The sequence below is a fragment of the Colletes latitarsis genome, chromosome 4 (genome assembly GCF_051014445.1).
Source record: "Colletes latitarsis isolate SP2378_abdomen chromosome 4, iyColLati1, whole genome shotgun sequence".
In the NCBI taxonomy this organism is placed as follows: domain Eukaryota; kingdom Metazoa; phylum Arthropoda; class Insecta; order Hymenoptera; family Colletidae; genus Colletes; species Colletes latitarsis.
In genome coordinates, this window is record NC_135137.1 from 39,697,177 (window position 1) to 39,721,784 (window position 24,608).

Sequence of the window (24,608 nt, forward strand, 5' to 3'; positions counted from 1 at the left end):
ATTCTACGTATCGAAGACGAGATTTCCGGCAGAATCGTCCCTTGGAATTTTATCCTTTTATCTTGGACGGTTTTCGGCGGTCGAGCTTTTTCTTTCGCGCGACTTTCGAGAGCAGGAAACTCTTGACGCGACGCCAAGTGGCACGGAAAGCTTCTCGTTCGGTCGATCGAACGGGACGAGCGTTCCCCGGCGAGTGTTTAGCGCTCGATCGCGACGTGAAACCGAAATCACGCGTTTACGGACTGTTCGGGGTTTTCTATAATGGATGCGCGCACGAACGAAAGCCGCTTTATCCGGAACAAGGAGCGTCCGTCTCGACGAAGTCGAGCTTCTTGACGCGGTGCCAAGTGGCACGAAACACTCCGTCGGATCGATACGATTCGAAACGTTTCCACGATCGATCCTCGCGCGTTTTCTCCTCCGTTCGACGATACACCGGCGAGGACCACGAAATTTCAAACGGTTAACCTCCGAACATATTTCCGGGAGGGTCGTGAATAAACAACGAGTTCTCACCTTCGCCAGCACGGGATTGAACGTGAACTTTGACTCCAGCTCCTTCCTCGGCGTCTGGGCGATGGCCGTCAGAGGCGTGGGCGGCATGGTCATTTCCTGAAACAGGGACGATCGATCCACGATTAAAATTTACATAGTTACGATCGCCTGATTCGTCTAGCACGGCACGTGCAAGTACTAAATATCGTTGCGTACACTGTGCTTCGAAATATTGGGCTGCAACACTGTTTTAATTTAAATCGGAGCTGTGTCTTTGGATTTAGCAAGTGTGTAGCATTCGAATGGTACTAAATGACTATCGAGGAACGGGAAACGAGCCAAGGGAGACAGCTTTTCCCAATGGAAATTTCGTGATCTCCCATTTCCAAATAAGAAGACACAAATTTTACTAACTTTTATTTCTCTGCAAGACCGCATTAAATGATTTCAAGTACATAGCGAATGGACGAAAGATAGTTTCCCGTTTACGAGGGAGAGCCGCGAAATGGACGGTGGGTTTTTCGCCAAGGCATATCGAGGGTTGTGCAAGCACGTATGACTCTGTGAGTACTTTTGCGTAAGACCGAGCGCATCTGGGGCACGATTACGTCAATGGCCAGGGAGAGAGGGTCGCAAATTCCGCGTATCATCACCCACACCGAGACCAGGTACTCGGAAGCGTGCCTATTAATGTTGGCCCACGTGCCCATGCGCGCGCGTACCGCCAGAGACACGCTAGAAGTCGCAAACATGCGAACAATGCAGTCTGGTGCATCGACACGGGCGCATCGAACGAAACGCATTTCCACCAGCGAATCGTCGAGACCGATTCGTTGACCCGTCGAGACATCCGTCGACGCGAACAAAGACCCAAGAGACAAAAGGCTCTCTCGTCGCGAGTGCTTATACTCTTCCTGCGATCGCCGACAGAGAGCTAGCTCGTTTACCAGCGGGCTCGCGACCAATTATACGCCCGGGAAAATTCCAATGGGGTTTTTCGGGCCCACCGATTCCCCGCGTCGCCGCAACGGAACACCAAATAATCCGCTGCCCGCGTTAAATCGCCTTCTTCGACGCGTTCCACGCTACGTTGCTCCCTTGGGAACCGAGCCTAAGCTCTCCGATCGGGCCACCGTTCCCAAACGTTTCTTCTTTTTTATTTTAGACTACGACGAATGGAAACTTACCAACAAGGTTCACCGATCGATACGTGTATTTTTAAAATCGCATGAAATTAATAATTCGGATCGATCAGACTCCCCGAGTGGAATAACTGTCCCGTTTCCTTAACGAAAGATCAAGGAAATCAGGTCAATGTTATGCCAATTCGTAAGGTAATCACTCGCATGAATTATTGGAAGGAGTTCTATTATATGTTCCACGTTGCATGTGATTTATGCACGACAGCGCACCGCGACATTTCGGCCGAATAGCCGGACAGTTCCTGGACAAACGATTTACTAACAAATGGATGGATCCTGCGAAATCTATTACTTCGGCCAATTCCCCGGATCGTCGGGGATACTTCGAAATATTTGTTTATTTAACGCCCGCTGCCAGCGTTGAAATATTTAACTAACTGTGAAATAAAATACATCTAAGCTTCTAGAGACTAAGTGGATCGTAGATAATTTCTGTTCCAATAAGAAGACAATACCCTAGGAGTAATTATTCCGGGACAGAAGGGGTTAAAATCAACCCACACTGGGGGGGAATGATGCTCGAGATAACGCACGTGCGTCGGGAAACGTGAACCAGAAACGTGGATGGAATGTCTTCTCGGCCTCGATCCGTCCAGTGTGGGAAAGGAAAACTATCGCGCGGTGAGCTTGAAAACTTGGGAAAACTGTCTGGTAGTATCCTCGAACGCGTCTCGTGTACTGTTACGAACAAACATTTATAAACAAAAAATTGCCAGACACTTTCGATCTTCGTGATTGAAAGAAAATTCACACGACCGTTCGGATCGATAATATTGTCTCGTTATCGCGGATTCCATCTTGAATTACCGGCGATTAGCAAAAACCGAGGGTGCATAAATCCGCATCGCTCGGCGAGAAAACACCGTATGCTAGGAACATAATATATTGTCCGCGAAAAAGAATAATGCAACCGTGCCGGATCGTTCTACGATCATGCATAATGTAACGCGGAGCGTCGTGAATATAACGGTGAACGGCAATGGCAGCGTTATCCCCGGAACGGAAACGTACGGCGGAACATTGTTACGAGTTAACGTTTCGATATTTTTCCGCTTCGCGTTTTTCCAACGGGCGAAAGATGCGAGCGCGTCGCGTACTACCATTCATAGTCGCGAATTCCCAGTCAGCAAATTTATACGAATTAATATCGCGCGAAATACGACGCCGTTTCGCGCCTCCGTGAACTTTTTACCAAAGTTCTTTGCGATCCACTTAACGCTCTAATTTTCACGCTCCGAAATGCCCGCCAGCAGAAGGTCAACATTTGGATAATACCTAGAACGATATGATTCCCGTTTCAAATCTGAATTTTCTTTACCCTGTAACCCGATACCGGCGTCGATTAAAAACAACATTCTGCCATAAATGTCTGGTATCTCGTCCCGTCCGGTTCCCACACTTTGTTTACACGCCCGAAATTGCATCGTTGCAGGTGCATATGTTGCAACTGGATTTATTTCTATTTGATCGAAAACCATATGAAAATACACAGAGTCGGTAAATCGTGTAAAAAATGTAGCTTGCGAGCAAATAGCGCGTAACAAAATATTTATCATCTACCAATATTGGGTGGAAAATCTCTTCGTTGGTTCGCGTTCGAAGAACCCGGACTCGTGCAAGATCAAACGATACAGTTATCCGGGTGGAGAGAGAGATCGGTTGCAGTCGACTCGCGAATTCGCGCGCGATCGGGCGGAAAACGAAGCGAACGGCCCCGGTGCTGTCGTTAATCGCGACTTATTATTCCCGCTCGCTCGTGTGCAGCTTCGAGACACGCGTGCCTCGCATGCGAGACCGTCCATTTGCATCCCGCGGTTGGCGACAGGGCCGAACGAAAAAGGACTCGCAGCGTTTGCCAAGAGGAGAGAAAATTCTCCAGGGTCTGAGTCAGCCTCGCGGCCTCCGCGAGACGTACCATTTCGTGCGAACCAGTTACGCTCGCGTCGACCGGGACGCTTTATTCCCGCGGAACACGAAACGCGACCGCGAGTTATGGAAATTGCACGACCCGCCTCTAATGGACCCGTAAGATAACGATCGATGGCGATCGACGAACGTTGACCTTCCGACAGATAATTTCCAGCCCGACGTGGACTTTGAAACTAACCAAAGAACTCGAAGACGCGAGATGAACAGGCTTACACCAGCGTTATTTTATGCATTTAATTATTTACGAGATAAACCCTTTGGTATAGGCACAAATTGTTGCTCACGATCGATCTATGATATATGGGTTCTACCAATGATCAACCGACAAACGTTACTTCCCTCTAACTCATCAGTTATTTTGTGTACAGTAAATACATTTCTATAGAAACTGGACTTCGTGAGATTCTCTGGTCGAGCAACTACGGTCAATATTTCACGCGTACCGTTAGAAATACGCATTCTATCATCCCACAAAGGATCGTTAGTATCAAGGTGGTACGGTCTAAGAGTCTACAACGCTAAACTCTGCTTGTGTAACAAGCATAAAACATGCTCAACTAACGTAGAACACATATACAGGGTGTTCGGCCACCCCTGGGGAAAATTTTAATAGGAGATTCTAGAGGCCAAAATAAGACGAAAATCAAGAATACCAATTTGTTGATGGTGGCTTCGTTAAGAAGTTATTAACGTTTAAAATTCCGACCGTATTGAATTTTTTTCTCGAAACTGAGTAGGATTTCGGGGGTATGTCTATTCACCAAAAATGATTGTAATTGCCCACTGTAACTAAATATAATTTTTTTAGTATGATTTGAAATCTTTTAATTTCGTCTAAAAATTTCACTACCTACTCGAATTTTTTTCTCGAAACTGAGTAGAATTTCGGGGGTATGTCTATTCACCAAAAATGATTGTAATTGCCCACTGTAACTAAATATAATTTTTTTAGTATGATTTGAAATTTTTTAATTTCGTCTAAAAATTTCACTACCTACTCGAATTTTTTTCTCGAAACTGAGTAGGATTTCGGGGGTATGTCTATTCACCAAAAATGATTGTAATTGCCCACTGTAACTAAATATAATTTTTTTAGTATGATTTGAAATCTTTTAATTTCGTCTAAAAATTTCACTACCTACTCGAATTTTTTTCTCGAAACTGAGTAGGATTTCGGGGATATGTATAATGACCAAAAATGATTGTAATTGCCCACTGTAACTAAATATAATTTTTTTAGTATGATTTGAAATCTTTTAATTTCGTCTAAAAATTTCACTACCTACTCGAATTTTTTTCTCGAAACTGAGTAGGATTTCGGGGGTATGTCTATTCACCAAAAATGATTGTAATTGCCCACTGTAACTAAATATAATTTTTTTAGTATGATTTGAAATCTTTTAATTTCGTCTAAAAATTTCACTACCTACTCGAATTTTTTTCTCGAAACTGAGTAGGATTTCGGGGGTATGTCTATTCACCAAAAATGATTGTAATTGCCCACTGTAACTAAATATAATTTTTTTAGTATGATTTGAAATCTTTTAATTTCGTCTAAAAATTTCACTACCTACTCGAATTTTTTTCTCGAAACTGAGTAGGATTTCGGGGGTATGTCTACTCACCAAAAATGATTGTAATTGCCCACTGTAACTAAATATAATTTTTTTAGTATGATTTGAAATCTTTTAATTTCGTCTAAAAATTTCACTACCTACTCGAATTTTTTTCTCGAAACTGAGTAGGATTTCGGGGGTATGTCTATTCACCAAAAATGATTGTAATTGCCTACTGTAACTAAATATAATTTTTTTAGTATGATTTGAAATTTTTTAATTTCGTCTAAAAATTTCACTACCTACTCGAATTTTTTTCTCGAAACTGAGTAGGATTTCGGGGGTATGTCTATTCACCAAAAATGATTGTAATTGCCCACTGTAACTGAATATAATTTTTTTAGTATGATTTTAAATTTTTTAATTTCGTCTAAAAATTTCACTACCTACTCGAATTTTTTTCTCGAAACTGAGTAGGATTTCGGGGGTATGTCTATTCACCAAAAATGATTGTAATTGCCCACTGTAACTAAATATAATTTTTTTAGTATGATTTGAAATCTTTTAATTTCGTCTAAAAATTTCACTACCTACTCGAATTTTTTTCTCGAAACTGAGTAGGATTTCGGGGGTATGTATAATGACCAAAAATGATTGTAATTGCCCACTGTAACTAAATATAATTTTTTTAGTATGATTTGAAATCTTTTAATTTCGTCTAAAAATTTCACTACCTACTCGAATTTTTTTCTCGAAACTGAGTAGGATTTCGGGGGTATGTCTATTCACCAAAAATGATTGCAATTGACCCCCACAGCTAATAATATTTTTTTCAGAACGATTTGAAATATTTTAATTTCGCCGAAAAATACCTCGTCTGTGGTACCATGGTTGGAGAAAGCTATACATGGAAAGTGCTCTAAACCTAGTAGATTGCACGACAGAAATTGTACGAACGAACAATATGGCGGATCGCAAGGGTTAAACGACCCCAAATATATTCTTCGTCGCGAGGATCTTTGAGCAAGGAACAAGATCCGTTTCCTGCGCCAGCGGTGGTTCGAGTGCACTCCATTCGTCGCGCTTGGATGAAATTCGGTGAACGACGAAAAGGTTTTGCCGGTCGACGGTCTGGCGAACCGCGCTCCTCGAGTAGCGTAAAGGTAGCTTCCGGTAATTATGCAGGGCACGCGAGAAGGAGCGAAAACCCGTTACCGGATAGCCGATACCCGGTGCAGTGGCTCTTCGAGGAAACTCGCGGCGTTGCATTTGCGGTTCGAACTTTCCCACTCTTCCTTCGGCGACGAGCCGCTTTATCGTGTGCACGCCTAATGGGGATTCGACCGAAAGACCATCGTTTCCGGCAACCGGAATTGATGAAATCGTTGCAACGATTCGCGAATTAGCTCACCATTCGCGCCCAGCTTTCTCCTTTCTGTTCAAATGCAATCCCAGGAGCTTCGCTAAATAATTCCATTAATGGTTTTCAATCTTCCATACATTCGTGCACGTACAATACACGTTTTTCTTAATTATTTGCTCGTTGGGAGGTATTTCGAACGTGCGTTCAACGATATCCCAAGGAACGTATCTCTCGAGGATCGAGAGATCGACGTCCTTGGAGCGTGTTCGCGCGTAGACTGCGAGAGGAGAGTTTCCATCCCGTCGAGCTACGCGAAAATTTTCGAACGCGTCGACGAGGAACGCGCGGAGCTCCGGGGGGGAGGTGTAGTTCGGCAGCGAGTTAACTTAATCAACGTCGTCGAGTTGACCTTATTAACTCGGCCTAATTGTCTCCCCCGGCGTGCACGGTTAACCGATCGAGTTTCGCAGCGGGTTAGAAAAAGCAGCCGCGGACGGGAAATCACGCGAGCCGGGGTAAAAAAGTTCGACGACGGTTCCCGGCGATCGAAGAGCAACCGAGGACTACGCGACGCCCCCGCGCAACGAGAGAGTGGATTGCCCGGCGACGATTTATAGGGGCTACACGGGAATCGAATTTAAGCGTGGAAAAAAACGGCTCGAGCGGGGAATCCTGCGGCAACAACGACGAGATGGTCCGGGAGGAGTTTGCACCGGCTAAATATCCCCGGCGGGCCGAGCGGACGGTCGTCCGGAATGGAAGCTGAAAATCTCTCGATTAATCGACGAGCTGCCAGAGGCGAAGGGAAACGCGCAGCGGGGAGAGGCGAGGAGGGGAAGCACGGGGGTCCGAAACGGAGGAGGAAGAAGAGACGAACGCGACGAAAAAGAACGCGATATCCAGGAGGCGAGTCGGAGCGCGAGCGGTGGTCGTCGACGAGCGCAATTAGCAGCCGCATTTACGATGCCTACTGGCGCAACTCTCGTATTTTCCCACGGGCAGAGCCGTGAGAATAATTCATGGGCCTCGACGGTGCTTCTATACCAAACGGTCGGAGCACGCTGGAACGAGGATGCGGCGGGGACCGGGGGCAGTGAGTCCGACGAAGCTAGAACCGTACACTGGCTACGGCCACCGCGCCGGGGTATCGTCATAAATTCGCGCTGAAAGTGGAAAAGCCCGGAGAACGATAACGTCGGCTACTCTCGACAGAAACTGCGCGAACGGATGGTCCATTTTGCGGTGATTCCGCAAACAAGGACGTCAAACTTTCCGCGTCTTCGGCGAAACTCACTCGATCGATCGACGGGTCGGATCGATGCCGGCGATCAACAGGAAACGCATGAACGCGCGCGATCGTTAACGTGCAAATTACGAGCGAGGTCTACAAGGTCTCGATATATTACTTCGTTACATAGATTGGATACTACAGTAATGATTCATAAAATGAACGTGATTCGTAAGCTGAACGTTTCTATCCTAAATAAAGGTATCGACGATGTCGCTGTGGTACAAGTATCTGTTAGGGTCGAAGTTAGCCTCCGCTGAACAAGAAACAACGGGTGTTCATTTTAAGCATCGTTGCTCCGAACGGTTAACGAGATTTTTCATGTTTGACTATAAGAAAAAAATATTTTGAATGGAACGAATTGTCAATTTAAAAATAGCTTGAGATTTAGAAGGAGCTTCGTCTATTGGTGGGTGCAGAATTTTGTCTCGCAGACGCGTACCGAAGTCAGGCGTACAAAGCCGGTTACCATAGGTCGAGGCCAGCGGTCCGTGTGTTTCAAAATGTCGCTGTGACACGAAGCAGCGCATATTCATTCTTCTGATAGGTCAACAATGCGTTGCGTCTGCCTGCTAACACGATTGCGTCTAAACAACTGCATGCATTTCCATGAAATTTCAATTTTAACTTTTGTATTCTCGTCCCGAGGTCTGATTTCGAGCAAAATTCCTATCCACGGACGACGGCTATTGGTTTTAATATGCATCCGCGATTCGCGAACGTTCGATGGAACGTTCCAAAGAGTTCTGTTTTGCATAGAGTTAACGCGTTTACTCTCTTCCTACGAATAATAAATAATAAATACGAGCTCGAAGCAACCGAACGTGCGTGGATTCGACGACTCGGAACGAAGGAAATAAATTGGACCGATCGGTTTCCCGAATCAAGATACGATCCAAACAACCGATCGCCGTTCGAGTCGCCGACAGATTCCTTCTCCGTAAATTTGACGCGTTCTAATGCACACCGCCCACGGTTCCTGTTGACGGAATATTAATCGCTGGCCCATCGACTGGTACCGGCTACAATAAAGACATTAATCGCAGCCACTATACCTTGATACTCGATCGGGCGTGTGTCGCAATATCGGAGCTCCGTAATGATATCAATTCACTGATAATCGCTGTTAAGCCGTGTCCATTAATTAACGCTCGTGCCTGGCAACCCCTGGCAGCTTTTACCGATCCCCGTAACCATTATATCTCCGAATCTCGTTATACGGTCGGACAACGAGTTAAAACGGTGGGCGTTTTCGAGAGCTCCCGGACATTTCGTTCCCGTTGTCCGCGAGAGTCGGGAAGATCGGGTACCTAGACTCCCACGACGCCCGTGCCATTCCCGCGCCATCATTATTCTCTATTCACCAACAGAACTGGGTCAGCCAACAGTTTATCAACCGGATTGCAACCTATCTGCTTCTGCTGTCCACGCTGGGATCGCCGAAGACGCGACAAATTGTTTCGAGACTCGCGCTACCCCGTCGATGAAAAATCGTTTTACGCGAAAATTGAATTTTCCTCTGGACGTCGAACGATTCCGAGGGACTCGAATCTCGTGCCTGGGTCATACGCTAATTTTTTTCTAAACGCAATCGACTCGGAACGAAAGAGACGCAGTAGTGGCTCGCTTCGAGACGACGAATGGGGTGAGTTTCGTCTATTGTTCGTGCTCCGAAGCGTCCTTCCGCGAAGGGATGAATATATTATAACGTAACTGGTTTATAGATATTCCCTGTATTATAGCGACCAGTAAACTATTCAATGCCGCGTTGGTTAACGAGGGAAAGCACAAATTGGTCGAATCGCGGGGCCAAACTTTCGACCAGTTTGACGGTCGCGTTCGCGGATTCGCGTGGCTCGAAATAACTCGAATCGAACCTCCGTGCTTCAAGGCCGCCTCTATAAATAATCGCGTCGTTCGACGTCGTTTGAATCGACCGAACAGGACGTCTCTTTCCCCGCGGATACTTATTCCGTAAACACGAGCCCCGTGAGCCCGCCGGAAAAAGTGCGAGCTCCGAGCCAAATAAGTTTAACGGGGGAAAAAGTCGGTTCGATTAACCGACCAAGTGTTTCCTCTCCGCGCGGCGGCAGAATTGCGTTATATCCGCTACGGTCATCGGCGTCGAAAACCAATGCGGACGAAAACACGGCGGGTCGATTCGGTTGAACGACAGCCGCGATACGGCCGCGACAGAGATAGCGTCGTATCGCCGAGAAAATTGACTTATCGGGAGAACTCGACTTCCAACCACGGCTAAGCCCAAGGCAAATTTCGTCGTCCGAGATTCTTGCGAGAAGCGATAAGGACAGCGAGACTCTGATCATCGAATTGAAACCACGTGCAAGAGTTTTACATTTTTAGTTTCAGCCTTTAGGGTGGTCTAGAAACGCTCCGTGCGACCGTAGTTTGCAATTTATACGGCTATCCAGGGGATAAGGAATCAAAGATTTTAGTAGAAGGTGAATGACTCTTGAGTTTGCGAATGATTTTCTGTCGTACTTCTGGGTTTCGTGTAAAAAACAACGAAGATCTTACCTTCAGAATGTTCTCCAAATCGGCTGAATTCTCGGTCGGACCAGGCCTCGAACTCGTCCCCTGAAACAGCGAGAAGCGCGTACAATTAAATTTCAACGCGCGCGAATAATTTAATCGTAAGAACGTTGATCTCGTCTTGGCGACAAATCCGCGCCTCCCGGTGAAACTCTCGCGGCGTTCTTTCTCCGATTTATCACCGAGTTTTTGCGCGTCGTCATTAATCAACGCGCGTTCTCCCGCGAGGAGAAGAGACGACGAAAGGAGCGACGGGGGAACGGAGATATTACGAATTACGTCGGGTAGTCGTTCCTAAGAGGAAAACGCGGAGACAATGGAGAAAATGCGTGGTCCTCGTCGCGGGGCCGGATAAAACGGATCGAGCCGGGAGATACGACTTTTAGCCGGAGGACACGGCGTCGGGGAAACCGAGGAAGCCGGATAATCGCGAACGGGAACGGAGCGTGAAAAATTGTGACGAGCGGAAAAGCCGGTTGACAAATTGAAGCGGAAGATGCGACGAGAAACCGCGAGCAACCTTCGCCATGGGAACCGAGTTTTCCCATTGCTTTTGAGCGCATCAGAACCATAATCTTTCTCACGGAAGAGTAAATACGGGGTTAGACATTTTTCGGCGGCTGTCCTCCCTTCCGCGCATGAATAACGGCGAACGTATCGTTTACATTAGCAATGTAAGACCGGTACCGGCACCCTATCCTCTATTTTTACCACCGGTACGGTCTCGCGCGCAATTTCGAGCTAATTTCGCGGATGAAAACGAACGGCAAACGACTCGTGAACGGACGATTGGAGCGGGACGAGCCGGGACCAGTCGGCGAAAAAGAGACGGACCGGTCGTGGGAAGAATGGGGAAAAAAGGGAAGAGGACCGGCAGGGAATCAATTTTCTCGACTATGGGAGAGTCGAGAGGACGTCGGCGTTTCTCCAGCCAACCCTAATTGTATAAGTACGTCGGGAGAGAGAGGCACTCTCTCGAACGCGCTTCGAGGAGAGAACAGAGACACGACGGCGAACCGAAACGGGGAAGACACGATCGATAGTCAATCTCAATGAAATTTGCACCTCGAGGAGTCACGCGTAATAGGGCTCGACGAAACTCCAACCCCCCTCGGAGCCCACCCCCTCGCGCCGTGTAGTCCTCCACCGGGATTTCCATTGGAAAGCAATTCGTTTCCTGTCAACGAACCTGTCGCCGCGATGCTTTCATCGAATACCGACCCCGGAAGGGACTCCGTCGCGGCCTCGATGGAACGCGAGAGTCGGTAATAACCTCTTTATTGTCACTTCTCGCCGATTAAACCTTTGAGCCCGACGCTGGTAACCCCGCGGGGACGCAACAACTTTTCTCCGTTAGACGAACGCGTTATCGAATCACCAGCCACGGTGCCAACCGCGCGTCCTCGTTATAACGTAACGTGCCTCCCTCGATAAAACGAGTCGCGTCCTACGCTTCGATGTTTACGTTCCCGTTCGACTTGGGGACTTAAGTGGTCATCATAATTGTTAAAGATGTTCCAAGTACGCGAGAAACTTGAGGACGAGGAATCGATTAGTCGGTTTGGAAGTCCATCGAGAGTTAATCGTTGCGAGAATCGAGAGCGCGTGCTCGCCAGCGAGTTGCGGTCGCGGAGCGGTCTACCTTAACTAGAGTTGACGCTACACTGGGTGTCCCTGAAATAGATGGTCAAATTCTGGTAGCGTATTCCATTTGTATCCTTTACGTACCGGGTCTAATCCGTCGAGACCGGTGCCCGTACAATGCAACGACCCACGAATCTCCGCTGACGGACGACAAACGGCTGAAAACGGTGCGCTAAATCTGTTGTCCCAGCGTCCTATGAATCTCGGTTCTTAAATCTTTCGTCGACGCGATCGTTTCGGTCGAATAATTAAATCGATCGGCAAGTTATTACCCACGACGACTCGATTATAAATTCTCTTGCACGCTAAACAAATAATTCCGCGACGAATCGAGTAACCGAGAGGAGAGGAGTTTCAGCGGGAGGCGTCCGGCGACGAGGACAGGAATTTAATCGAGTAAACAGTAATACTTGACGGTGAACCGCAAGAACAATGGGTCCGATCTAATCTTAGTATTCCCGTACGGTACAGGGTTTGTCCCGTTTAACGGTGTACGCGGAATCGGTGGATAAAGCCCGATCCGGGAGCGTTAACAAAGCGATCGCGAAAAGGTGGACGGCGAAAGTTGGCAACGGGCCGACCGAGCGGGGGACACACACCGGTCAGGTAGCAGAGAATACACGCACCGTCGGCGACATTTTACTCGTGTAAACAAGAACGACTGGAAGGATGAGCCGGGGGGGTGGGCGGTTGGGTGGCGAGGGTGGAGGCGGCGGTGGCCACGAAACAATGGAAATCGATACTCACGTTATCGAGAGGTAACCTGGACAGTCTGCTGCCGGCACAGTGAAGCCTGCTGCCGCTGGAATTCCCGATATTCGAATTGCCAACGAGCGTACCGTTCCCGGGTGAATTCGGGGGCGGTCCTTTGGCGGGTAATAAACCGTGACTGCGATGATCGTTGTTGTTGCTCCCGTGCTTCACCGGCTGTCCGGGGTAGCCGCCCCTGCCCCCGTACGGTGGCTTCCCGTCGGCCGGTTTCACGAAACCGCCGCGCTGATGACTCGACGAGGACGACGACGACGAGGACGACGATGACGACGAGCCGGACCTCGGTCCTCCGGGTTTCTTGAATTCTTGGGAGGACGGCGAGCTTCTGGAATTCGAGCCGACCGAGCTGGAACTCGTTCGAAGGGACGAGGGCGACGGGGACGGGGCAGGGCTAGGCGGCACACCCTCGATGCCGATCAGCCGTTTCGGCTCGTCCAGGAGATGCTTCACCAGAGAATAGTTGCCCAGTTTCGATTGGATCTGCTGCGTCGTGCTGTCCCGAGCGTCCGGGTTAACCTGCAAGCACGCCAACGCCGGTTATGCCAACGACTTACCCTCGAAATAACAAGTTTTCTAAACAGACATTCAGGGATTCTTCAAAGGGTGGCTTCAAAGGATTAACCCTTAGGGTCGGGGACAACTGCTCCCACGAGAGAGGGTTATCTACCCCCCAAAACTCAAAAGTACATGACCCATTAACCGATTAATACCAATCTCAATTTGCACGAATGCTTTGATAAATACAATTCGTCTCGTTTCACTTATATTTCCCGTGCATCCGCGGAAAATTGAGCCCGTGTACAGCGATAATTAATGCGAGGCAACGGTGGTTGATGAGTTTACGGGGTTGTTGCGAGGCAGAAATTGATGTTCGACCGGTGTAAGACGGTTGGATTGTCGGTGGGTACGATTTAACAGATAGTCGGCACAAAGACGCGTGCACGGGTTTGTGATCCGGCGTCGGCTTTTGTCCTCAAGGACAATGAGATCAAATCGCGGTTTAATAAGGAGGCGGGGAAGGGGGTTCGGGGGTGTAAACTTAACGCGATTAACGAGCACGCTATGAATCAGGCGCGCTTGTTCCGCGCCGGGGCCCTTTTTCAGGCCGAGCATCGCGCGTCGAGTGCTACCCGGGTGCCTGTTCTTTAACGAGCGCCCGATGCGCCTGGCTCGATCGCAATTTTCCAAGAAAATCATTAATTCGAGCCGACGCGCGCCAGGAGGCTGCGCTTTCTCCGAATCTCGGGGACGAGCAACGATCGATAGCGCCAGACGATCGACGTCGGCTCGAAAAATGCAATAATTAGAAGCAAACGTTTCGTCGTGCGGGGTTGCTTTTCTAGTGGGTGCTTCGAAACTCGCGGAATGGAGGGTGAAAAAGAGTTAATATAAACGCATGCTCGAAGCGATCTTGTTTCTCTATCGTGCGCGTTTAATTGTCTTCGATGATGTATCGACTCTGGTAACTATTGCTGCTAGGTATCGACCGTGAAGCCTCCGTTCAGGATGAAAAAGGGATTACGATTTAGCGTGCGCTGATAAACGAGCCTTTCAGCGTGCCGGAGAACATTGTTTCTGTCGACTCGCGGTGTCAAAGGGGTCCCGAGAGCACCGGGAGGTCCGTGTGTTTGGATAATTACGCGTCAGAGAGGGAGCCCAGCCCCAAGATGACATAAACGCAACGCCGCAAGAAGCTGCGAGAAAAGACGAGAGAAGAACGCTTAGGTGACCAGGTCAGGGACTTCCCTTCCACCCAGAGAACTCCACTTAATTGTTTCCCTCTCTTGCTCTGTCTTTCTACGCGTCCCCGTCCGGCTGGTTCGCCTATCAACGACCACGCGAACTTACAACGCGAATCATCGTAAAATGCTGGACTCTATGCGAGAACCTCCACTGATATTATCTCGGAATTTAATTTTAAGGCTTGTAGTATCTATGGTAACGTCCGTTTAAACGTCCACGAGTTATCCCCAAGATATCCCAAAAACTCTAAGCAAATACACCTCTAATCTGAAGGGGCTCGGAGTTCACGTGCGGGCGCACGTGCATCCTCATTGGCGTAGTCTGGCCGACACTCTCCTTCCAACGCGTAGGCCCCCGTGTTTGGCTAACTAAACGTGTGTAGCTAAATACCCTGTGTCGGGACACGCGTGGAAATACAACGAACACGCCCACGCGCCGCCGGCTCCGTGCAAATTCCTCCCGTGAATGGATGAAAGCGATTTCGGCGTCCGACGCCGCTTTGATCCACGCTCGCGGAGGATCGTCTGGATATCCCCGGTCCGTTTTCGAGATCCGCGCACGCCTACCGTGGCCGATTGTAAATCAGCAAGAAAAAAGGGGGACGTTTTTGTTCGTCGCTCCGAACTCTTTCGATCGTCGAATCCGTCGCTCGACGTCGAGTCGCGGGGGCGTAAATTGAATGTAAATTGAAATCGCGAGATGGTATCGCGGAATCGACGAACGATCGTTCCTTGAATTCTAATCCAAAGACTCCCTCAGGCATCCCTCAACGGGACTTTCTTTGATAATTTGTCGCTCGTGCAATTTGCGTTATTTTTACTTGAAAAAAATACTGTACATGCTCGAAACGTCGCTGAATATATGTGTAAAATTTCAAAGCAAGAGGAGCCACGGTTCTCTGTTTAAAAAATAACAAAGAGGGCCTGAATATCGTCCGTTACTCCGGCGGGCAAATAGGAGCAAAGCGAGCGACGCGAGCGGATTCTCGGCAGTTGGCAAGCGTCGGGCTTGTACGTACGCGCGTAAAGCACAGCCAAAGATTGCTCAGCTGGTGACGCGTCGCGAGAAAATTTGGTTTCGTGCCTGCGCTCCGAAATTAGCAACCCCCGTCAGCCGTCGCGCTGGCTTTTCATCGAACGACCGTGGATGAAAGCGTACGAGAATAATGGCGACTGCGCGTCCGCGATAACGAACCGCCATTTCTCACCTATCGAGTTTCTTCTCGCTACTCTTCTGTCATTTTCCGCGAATAATAATAATTCGGTGCGTTTCGAATAACGCGAAGAGGAGTCGAAAAGTTTGCACAGCGAGCGACGAGCTTGTACAAAAGATCCAAGCTCTTCCGAGTTATTTTTAGGCGTGAAAAAGTTTACGGAAACCGGCGATTTTAATCAATATTGAAAGGGGGTTGAAAGAAGGTTCGCGTATCGCGCCAAAACGTCGAGGAAAGAAACCGCGCCACCGCGCCGTCCAAGTACGGTTTCTTGTCACGGAATGTTTGGACCAACGCTCGTGAATCTAGTCCGAAGTTATCAATCTTCCCCTTGGTTCGCCGTGGCTGGAGTTCAACGCGACAGAAATGACCCAGGAGGCATCTATATTGCGTTCGCGACTGCCAGCGGTATCGTTGCTCGGCATCTCTACAGGCCGATTTAAATCTGGGGTTTCGAGAATCGAGTTCACCGTCGTTGCGATCATTTATGGAAACTGCACGTGTACACGGAAATCTAAAAAAGCTACGATATTTTTATTCCGTTGGAATTACACGTTTCAGGGAAGATGCATTAAAGATTGGAAAGACGACGGTGCTCGACGGTTGCAATTATTTCGCGCAAAGGGGCGACGGAACCGAGTCGCGGAATATCGTCCGCGTGTAATGCTGGAAAAGGAAAAGCAGAGACAAGGGGAAACGTTCCGGAGAAAAGCCAGCCGGCCGATGCACGAGAAGAGTTTCTTGCTCGGAAGGATTTTCGGCCGCAGTCGTTCTGTTCTTTCGAGCTTTCGAGCTTTCCTTTGATATTATGCGGAACGGGCGCACCACCGCAAGGGATGAAATATCGTTGGAGTTGCGATTCGCCGCCGGGGGATGAAGAGGGATTTAAACGACCCAGCTCGCGCTATCGTTATATCCTATGCCTGGCCGTGCACGCGCATACATGTAACCGTAATGGACAGCATGCGCCAGGAACCGAAGGACCAACAGAGAGAGAAACCCAGACCACCCCCGTAACGAGTAAAATGTCATTTTCCGCGGTTCTTGCTTCCGCGAAACTTCAGACCGCGACAGAAACGCCGCTGAAGGATATTAACGACCGAACGCGGTTGAATCCCGTCCCTGAAACGCGCGCTTCCGTCCCTACGATCGATCTTGCCTTCGATTCTCGTGCACATCCGCTGGACGACTCTATACGATTCACCAGACCGTGATATTTGTCTTTGTTTCTTGCTGTGACAAAGCGCGGAGACGGAGTTACTTAATAAATTGATCGCGTAGCAAGTAGTTTTTCACGTACCGAACGATGCATACGATTCGAGAATACGCAACAAGTTGTCACAGTAGTGGCTCGCTTCTTGCGACAATTTGCGCGAGAAGTGCTCGCGACAGAATCTCAGGCCTCGTTTCCGAGAAAATCAACGTTGGAAATTTATGGGGTTGCAACAGAGCACGGGTTGGAAGCGGGCGCAAGTGGAAAAAGAGATTAATGGTCAGACGCGTCGGCCAAATCCGCACGCGCGTGCGACAAATTTTCGGATTCGATTATCTCGAAAACTAGCGAATATCGTCCCCCCATTTTCGACTTATTTTTAAGAATAGATTCGATATCAAGACCCGTGAGAGTCTTTCAAATATTCGTGATGAAATTTAACGAAGACAATCATTCGGTGACGAGGGCGTATTTAAAATTTTTTGCGATGAAAATCGGGGCACGACGAGTTTAACGAATTCCGATGAAGGGCATTTCGCTTGTCAGGCCTGCCACTGTAACCCAAGCATCCGAAATCCGGAAACATATTCACGGTCTAAATGAGACACGCGATGGGAGCCAGCTAATGGAATAGTAATGAATCGCTCGTGACAAAACATCTCCAAATATTATTCAGTTTCCGTAGCACCAGACACGGGGAGGAGGAGCCTGTTGGTAGCCTGGATAACTCGATTAGAGCAGTCTGGCCTGGCAAACGAAGGATCCCTGTTCGAATCAGAGTCGGGCGAACCTACGCCCCCTTTTCCACTCTGCGTCTTCGACTATACTAAAATAAACAAAACGAATCCGAAGAGTATATTAACCCTGGAAGGCCCCGGAGGACTTCTCGCCAGATACGCTATTTGCGTCGCCTAAGATATCCCCCTTTTTTTGTATCGCGTATAATGCAGACGTTACTATAGATTGAAACCGCGTTAAAATAAAAGAAAAACATATGATATTCAAAGTATCGAATATCGTCAGATGTTTGGATCGAATCATGGTGTTACGAGTAAAAAAATTGCTACGTAGAGGCGGACTGGAAACACGACGGGGAAAAACCGCAACGATTTCGGGGCGAGGCAGGTGGAGGTCTCGTTGTAGGTTGCTCGTCCTTTCTTCCTGCCGTTGCTTTCAACCAGCAACAAAGATAGTCCGGTTCGCGTAGATGCAGTCGCCAGCCGTTCAGACCGACTACCGGGGCGCTCGTCTCTCGGAAATTCTCTTTCCAGTCGGCTGGCTCCGTCTGACAGCTGTTCTCCGCGGCCTGAAAGCTCTCTCCGCTCCGTCGCGAAATAATAGAACGTCGCGGCGAGACACGCGTCGTCGTAAATTGCACGCGGCGGATCCTCCGGGTTCGACCGGATGCAATTCAAAGCAAAGATTACGTCGTCGTCGCCTCTGGTATCGGGCCGCGGCGAGGATCAATCCGCCCCCGCCGCGATCGAGGAAACCGTAACCGTCGAGGGCCGTTTCCCATCGCGGAAGCCCCCCTTTCTTTCGCGTTTCCGGCCCGACGCTTCTGCGTATCGATACGCGCCGTCGAGCCGTTTGCCACCGCGGAGAACCATTATGAAGAAGCGTCGAGGGTAAATTAGCGGGAAATCTTAAACGAGGCGATCGACGTTAACGAGCCAATTACCGCGTAAGCGTTCGCGAGTCGACCATCGACCGAGATCATCAAACGGATCGTTACCATTGCCTGCTACTATTATTTACTTTTCTACGTAAACCGCGAGAGCTCAAGTTCGAAGATAAGACTTTTTAAAAGAACGAAATGCAAGCAGTTTATGATAAATGGAAGATTCCGTGCTTTCGCGGAGCATAATAAATAAATCAGTCCTATCGAACAAGGAACGTACGGTTCGAGTCTCGATCGTCGTAATCGCGATCGCACCTAGCGTTATTTATAATCGTAACTACGACGTCTGAACGGTGGCAGACAAACCAGTTGGATTTTTCGCAGGGATGAGCGCGTAAATCAGCGACGACGATAGTCGAGAGGAATTCGCGATAGAACGAACGCGCTGTAATTAATCAGAGACCGGAGTCAAGGTCCCGAAGAGGTTCGATTAACCGTTCGAAGCGTTAATTAGCGTTTTATTACTGGATCAAAGTCGCGCGTGCGCGGTAACCGGGACAAAAAGCAAGCTCGAAGCCACCGACTCCCTTTTAACCCTTTAAAAGTCGGCTCTTTTTGTTCCGCGGTCGACGCCGCCGCGGCTCGGTTTTTGCGGGATTAGGCGCGGAAATTTATACGCCGGGGAGAAGGAGGAGAAGGTCCCCGTGCACGATATACTTGGGCGTAGAAATTTACTACCTCGACGAACCCTCTTTCCTTTCGACGACCAAACGACGTATTATTCCTCCACGAGAAGAAGGCACGGCGTGTTTACAACCCCTGTTGCAGCTCGCCGACTCTCCTACCGTCGTTGCTATTGGTCGCTATTGACGGAAAATTCGTGACTGAACGAGACAGGATACCGTCAATAATAGAGTGAACATTTTGTCTTCCTCACCGTCACGCTGTGTCTTTTTCTCGTGGAGGAACAGTAGAAAAATTCGCTGGTATATTTCGCGGCGCGATCGTCTCGAAGCTTATGATGGCGTGTCCGGTTCGTACGCGATATTAAAACGGTATACGCGTTCCGGGGGTGCGTTCTGTTTGCTCTTCTCTTTGCGAGTCCCGAAAGAACGGGGAACGCGGCCGGGAATCGAAAGGGCAGAAACGACCAACGACCACCAGAAGCGGCCGCGGGGGGCGAGAGAAAACGAGCAAAAGAATACGGGGAGGGGAAAAATGGAGAAGAGCAAGGGGTGGAAGGGGCAAAAGGTCGAAGGTTTTGCGCGCGCCGCGAAGGACGAAACGCTGTCGTCCGCGCGACAGTCCTCCGCCGCCGCCGCCCCCGCTCGCCGCCTCCTTTTCATTTTAAAATGCTACGTGCCTGGCATCGCTTCCTGCGGTTCGCTCGTTCCACGACTTCCCTTTTCTTCTATGCATGTGAAATTCGCATTAAGCGACCGACGACTGCGTCCTATGCTCGTCGAGCCACGACTCCGACCAAGGTAAGCAACCTCTGTTCCGTGTATCTTTTCTCTCCTTTCGCCCCTTTCTCCCTTCCGTTACCGCCGCAACCCCCTCCCTTTTTTCACCCCCCCATTCGAGCTTGTCGAGTTAATTGCGCGTCTACCGCAAATATTTTTTTTTCTCCTCCCTCCGGAACCGCCGCGCCGCGAATTCAATTCGGGGCGGCGCACAATCGCCCCGCGTAATTCCGGCGCGAAACGAAACCGGAAGCGTCCTCCGACGGAAGGCTCGCGCGACGCCCGTGGTGCTTCCTGTTTTCGATGTAGAAAAATGTTGCCCGCGTACCCTCTGTCGGGGCCAAACTGTACACCATCGATTCGATTTTTAAGGATTCCTGATGGAAATCGCAGCTAGTGGCGCGAAGTAAACTTTCGAAGAGGACGGAGAAACAGTTTCGAGGATTTTACGCGAATATGTGACCAAGGATAGAATTACCGAAACGCGTAATGTTCGTCGTTCGAGGGTTAAACGATCGATCGGTAAACTGCTATAAATTGCATACTGAAAACTCCATTGCCAATATCTGCATCGTTACCGAGGCATAAAAGTCGGAAAAGATGTGCTTTATGTGCGAGAAATAAAGATAAAAAGAAGTTCGTTGTTTGCCAGGTCTACGATTAACGCTTGCTCTTTAGAACCAATTTGAAGGAATATATCTGCGCTTAACATATTCAGGATTTTATTGATATTGCACAAACCGAAAGTTAATAGCTTAGCTTTGGTTCCAGGAAAGCGACTAAAGCAGCTCGATCCAAATTTTCAGTTCATTGATGCAAACTCTATCGGGGTTCACCGAAACTTTCCGTTCGTATAAATCCGCAATTCTCCACTACGAATCAGGAATATTTGCGCGGATAACGAGTAAATACGTGTCGATTTTCTCTTCGACATTTACGAACCACGCGTACGAACGAAATTGATATTGATTTAATTTTACCCAATGACAAGAGAACGATAGCGGCGGTGTTTGAATATTTATAAAACTCTGATTTGGAAAATTTCGAATCAAAAACTATTTTAGACTCTTGGAGTCGCCTCAGGCAATAGCTTTGCCATCATCAAAGCGTTAGCCGTGCTTTGGACCAGCGTTTCTCAAACTAGAAGCCTGCAAAAAAAAGACATCTACGACACTGAGTGATTGGAAACACTCGTTAACTTTCCCAAAATTCGTTCGAAGCAAAAGTTTCTAGCACCCTCGATTCTTCAAGTTCCGATTGATTTCCTGTGAACTGGTACTTGTTTAATTTCCGGAGAGCATCGTCCAGTTGAATGTAAGTTTCCAAAAGCTTCGAGGATAAGACTAAATTAAATTCGATCGATAATTTAAAGTCCCAGGATGGTTCTTTTAAAAAGTGATATTCCTAACGTTTCGAATGTTTTCTGCAGAATCGGTTGGAATGTGCCGCGAGTTTCGAGCGGATGTGTGCGTTAAAAAATTGCACTGCCGGAGGGTTAAGGATACGCGTCGCGCAACGTCGAACAATGGCGGCGCGACGGAGGCGTACGCAGAATTTATTTAGAATTTTTTCGCGGCTGGATCGAAGCTCGGAGGGAAACGGCCTACAGCGTTTCGCGGCAATCTCCGTAGTGCCTGCAATGTCCGCGTAGGTATTGCCTGTGACGCGTCGAGAAACAATGAAATTCGACCGACGGAAAGCGGACGGGCGGCCGGATGGAAAAGCGCGATCACAGAAGAAAAAGCGCGACGAACGCTTTGGGGCTATTTGCTGACGCCCGCCACACGCTGTTCCCGATAGCGGAACGTCTGGCCAACATCGCGCAGACGTTTCCATTTGTTTCCCTGAAATGAAATGTTCAACGCGTCCCGTTGAAAATACCCGCGCGGTCCGCGCGGAAACAAACGTTCGCGCTTCGAACGAGCCTCTCGTTCCTCGCGACATAATTCCAAACGCGTCCCTTTTTTCTTCACCGTCCAACTTTCGACTTTAAAATATACGTACGTACATCGCGACTCGATATTTGTAGATCGCCACCGGAAGAGACACGCTTCGAGAACGTCTCGATACGTGGGAGCTACTCAAACACTTCCACGAAGCTCAATGGCCGTCGTCAAACTGCATTACGATCCTCCGCGGGACTACCACCTGTTACTATGCGTACCTATGCTCGTGGAACTCCCACGCGTCCACGAGGCATCGAAAAAGTCCACCATGTTGAATTATTGGCGGATAGCTGAACGAACGTTGACGAAGGTGCACGTTTTAGAGAGTTAAATTAGGATTACATCGATAAAATATAAACGATAATAATACTTTTCCGCGCGTATTCGGATCGCGTTGTCGCTGCAAGTGGGACGCGAGAATCGCGACAATGGCGTCGGCTGGTCCCGTTTTGATTAACTTCGAGTTCTCTCCGTCTTTGGTACTGTCTCCCGAGGGAAGCCTCGGAACAGACTAATTAAACGAACGAGGCGGGAAACGCGACGCGACGCTATTGTCGAGGATATCGGGTTTTTCGAGGCTGGTCGAAAGTACGATTCCGAGGGAGAAAGAAAGTCGATGCAAACGAGGGAAAGATTATGGATCGGCTCGAGGTCGTGGCAGGTACGAAACTGCTTATGGTCGGTCAGATAAATCATTTCGATCGCGGAGTATAAGACACACCTCCTCGAGATTAGTAATCATGGTGATCGAGAAACAAACGGATCGCTCGTCATCGTGCTACTAGATACGTTCGCTACCAAAATGGGGTAAACTCTTGCCACGGGTGGAGTCCGTGACTTTTCGCCGCGCGCACGACGCTAACGAGCGTAAAACGATCGAACGCCGGGGTAATCGCAAATCATGCGAGTTTATCGACGACCGGACGAATAAACGCGAACCGCGAATCCAATGAACCGTGGAGGAGCGCCCGATCGGCCAACTGGCTCGAAATCAACGAGACTCCAAGCACCCGTAGCCGATCTCAGAATTAATTAGCGATCACGATCGGAATAACAAGCGCGTATCAGAATCCGTTCGATTTACAGAGGGATCAAAAGTGTGTTTGTCTTCGTTGACGAATCGAATCTACAGCAGCACGGTTCGCGTTCGCCGGGATTATAAATATCGAGGATCAAACGTTTTTACGACTGTTTTTAGCTGATAATATTTCGCTCGCTGCGCACGAAGTAGACGACGATTATCGAAGTTAACTGTAGACTCCGTTATTGCGCAATTTACTGATAAAACCTCGAGAAGTCCGTGAAATTGCGCGCCAGAAGCGAGTAAACACGCGAACGCGAAGGCGCGCGTACAATGTTCGAACCTTTCGAGGAGTCTGCTAATATCGAGATCCTAACGGTGCATCATCCAGGTACGTTTGAGCGCGAATTTAGAAAAAGGTGTTTAGAGTCTGTGTTTTTAAAGGTTTCCTACAACCCATTCGAGCCCATAACGATCGTCGGTGACTTCTTATCGCGCGAGCATCGAAAACCGAAGCGTTTCCGTGCGCTGCGGTTGCCGCGCAGAAATCACCGAGGACAGACTGAAAAGCCAAGTAGCGGAGTTACTAATCACGGTAATGTCGAGATGAAAAGTACCCTTCCCGCGTCTCCCGCCATCGGCGCGTCCACGATTATTTTTCACCCCCTTTCCACGCCAGTCTCGTCAACGACACCAGCCTCCAGCCGCTCGTCGTGGTCCATGACCGGCGACGTTCTCCTATCCGCGACGTCCTTCGTCCTTTTATCCCCCCTGTTCCCTCTCCTCGTCTCCGTTAACTCGTTCCATCCACCCCCGCTACGAGCGTCACCAGCCCCCCTCGCCGCCCTCCCCACGATCCCCTCCCACGCACGCTCTTTCTCTCCTCCTTTCCCCCCCACACCTCCGCCACTCGTAGTTCCATCTTTTTCGTCCTTTTTCTCGGAGCTCGTCGCTCTTCTCCTACTTTCCGTCGCGGTCCCCCACCTCCTCCACCTCCTCCACCTCCTCCTCCGCGTCTACAGCCGCCCTAACCCGGCGAGTTTATCTCTCTTCCTTAACCTTCCGCCACCCTTGGTCCTCTCGATATCCTTGCGTAACCCCCAGACGCCAGACATTTATAACTAAAGCCGAACAGGAGGCGAAGAACGAAATTACACCGGAACCGATCGCCCCCGCGCTCCCCTCTGTATTTATAGTACCTTACCGTGCCGCTTTCGGTCTCGTGTTCGCCCGAAATAGAGTCATTCACATCCTTTGCAGTCGCTGCCACCGCGGCCATAGCGTATTTTATAATTCGACCACCGATAATCGTACTTTCGGAGTTCCGAATTCCCGAGACATTGCCAAGAGACACGTATCGTACCGACAAATTATTCCTCGTACCCTCGTATAACCTCGTACGCGTAGAGATTGAATGTAAAATAAATACATTACGACGTAAAAGCGAGTACCGTGCATGTCAGGCAAGAATGAAGTTCATTTGAATAAACGAGACCCTGTCTTCCATTTCGTTAAATAAGCATACGCTCGTTTTAAGTGGTCCTTTGTGCCACATTTCGAACGCACGATTCTTTTGCAAGCATTCCA

General features: G+C 48.8%; 1 protein-coding gene across 5 annotated transcripts in view; it reads right to left on the reverse strand.

Moving 5' to 3' along the window:
- Nucleotides 1-24,608, reverse strand: part of Lilli (AF4/FMR2 family member lilliputian) — a 146,882-nt gene that overhangs the window by 42,530 nt on the left and 79,744 nt on the right. For all 5 annotated transcript variants that reach the window (XM_076763486.1, XM_076763489.1, XM_076763490.1 and 2 more), the window contains 3 exons: nucleotides 12,778-13,317; nucleotides 10,372-10,431; nucleotides 517-612 (listed from right to left, as the gene is read on the reverse strand). In XM_076763486.1, the coding sequence (XP_076619601.1) occupies nucleotides 517-612; nucleotides 10,372-10,431; nucleotides 12,778-13,317 (696 nt within the window). The remainder of the gene's footprint in view (nucleotides 1-516; nucleotides 613-10,371; nucleotides 10,432-12,777; nucleotides 13,318-24,608) is intronic.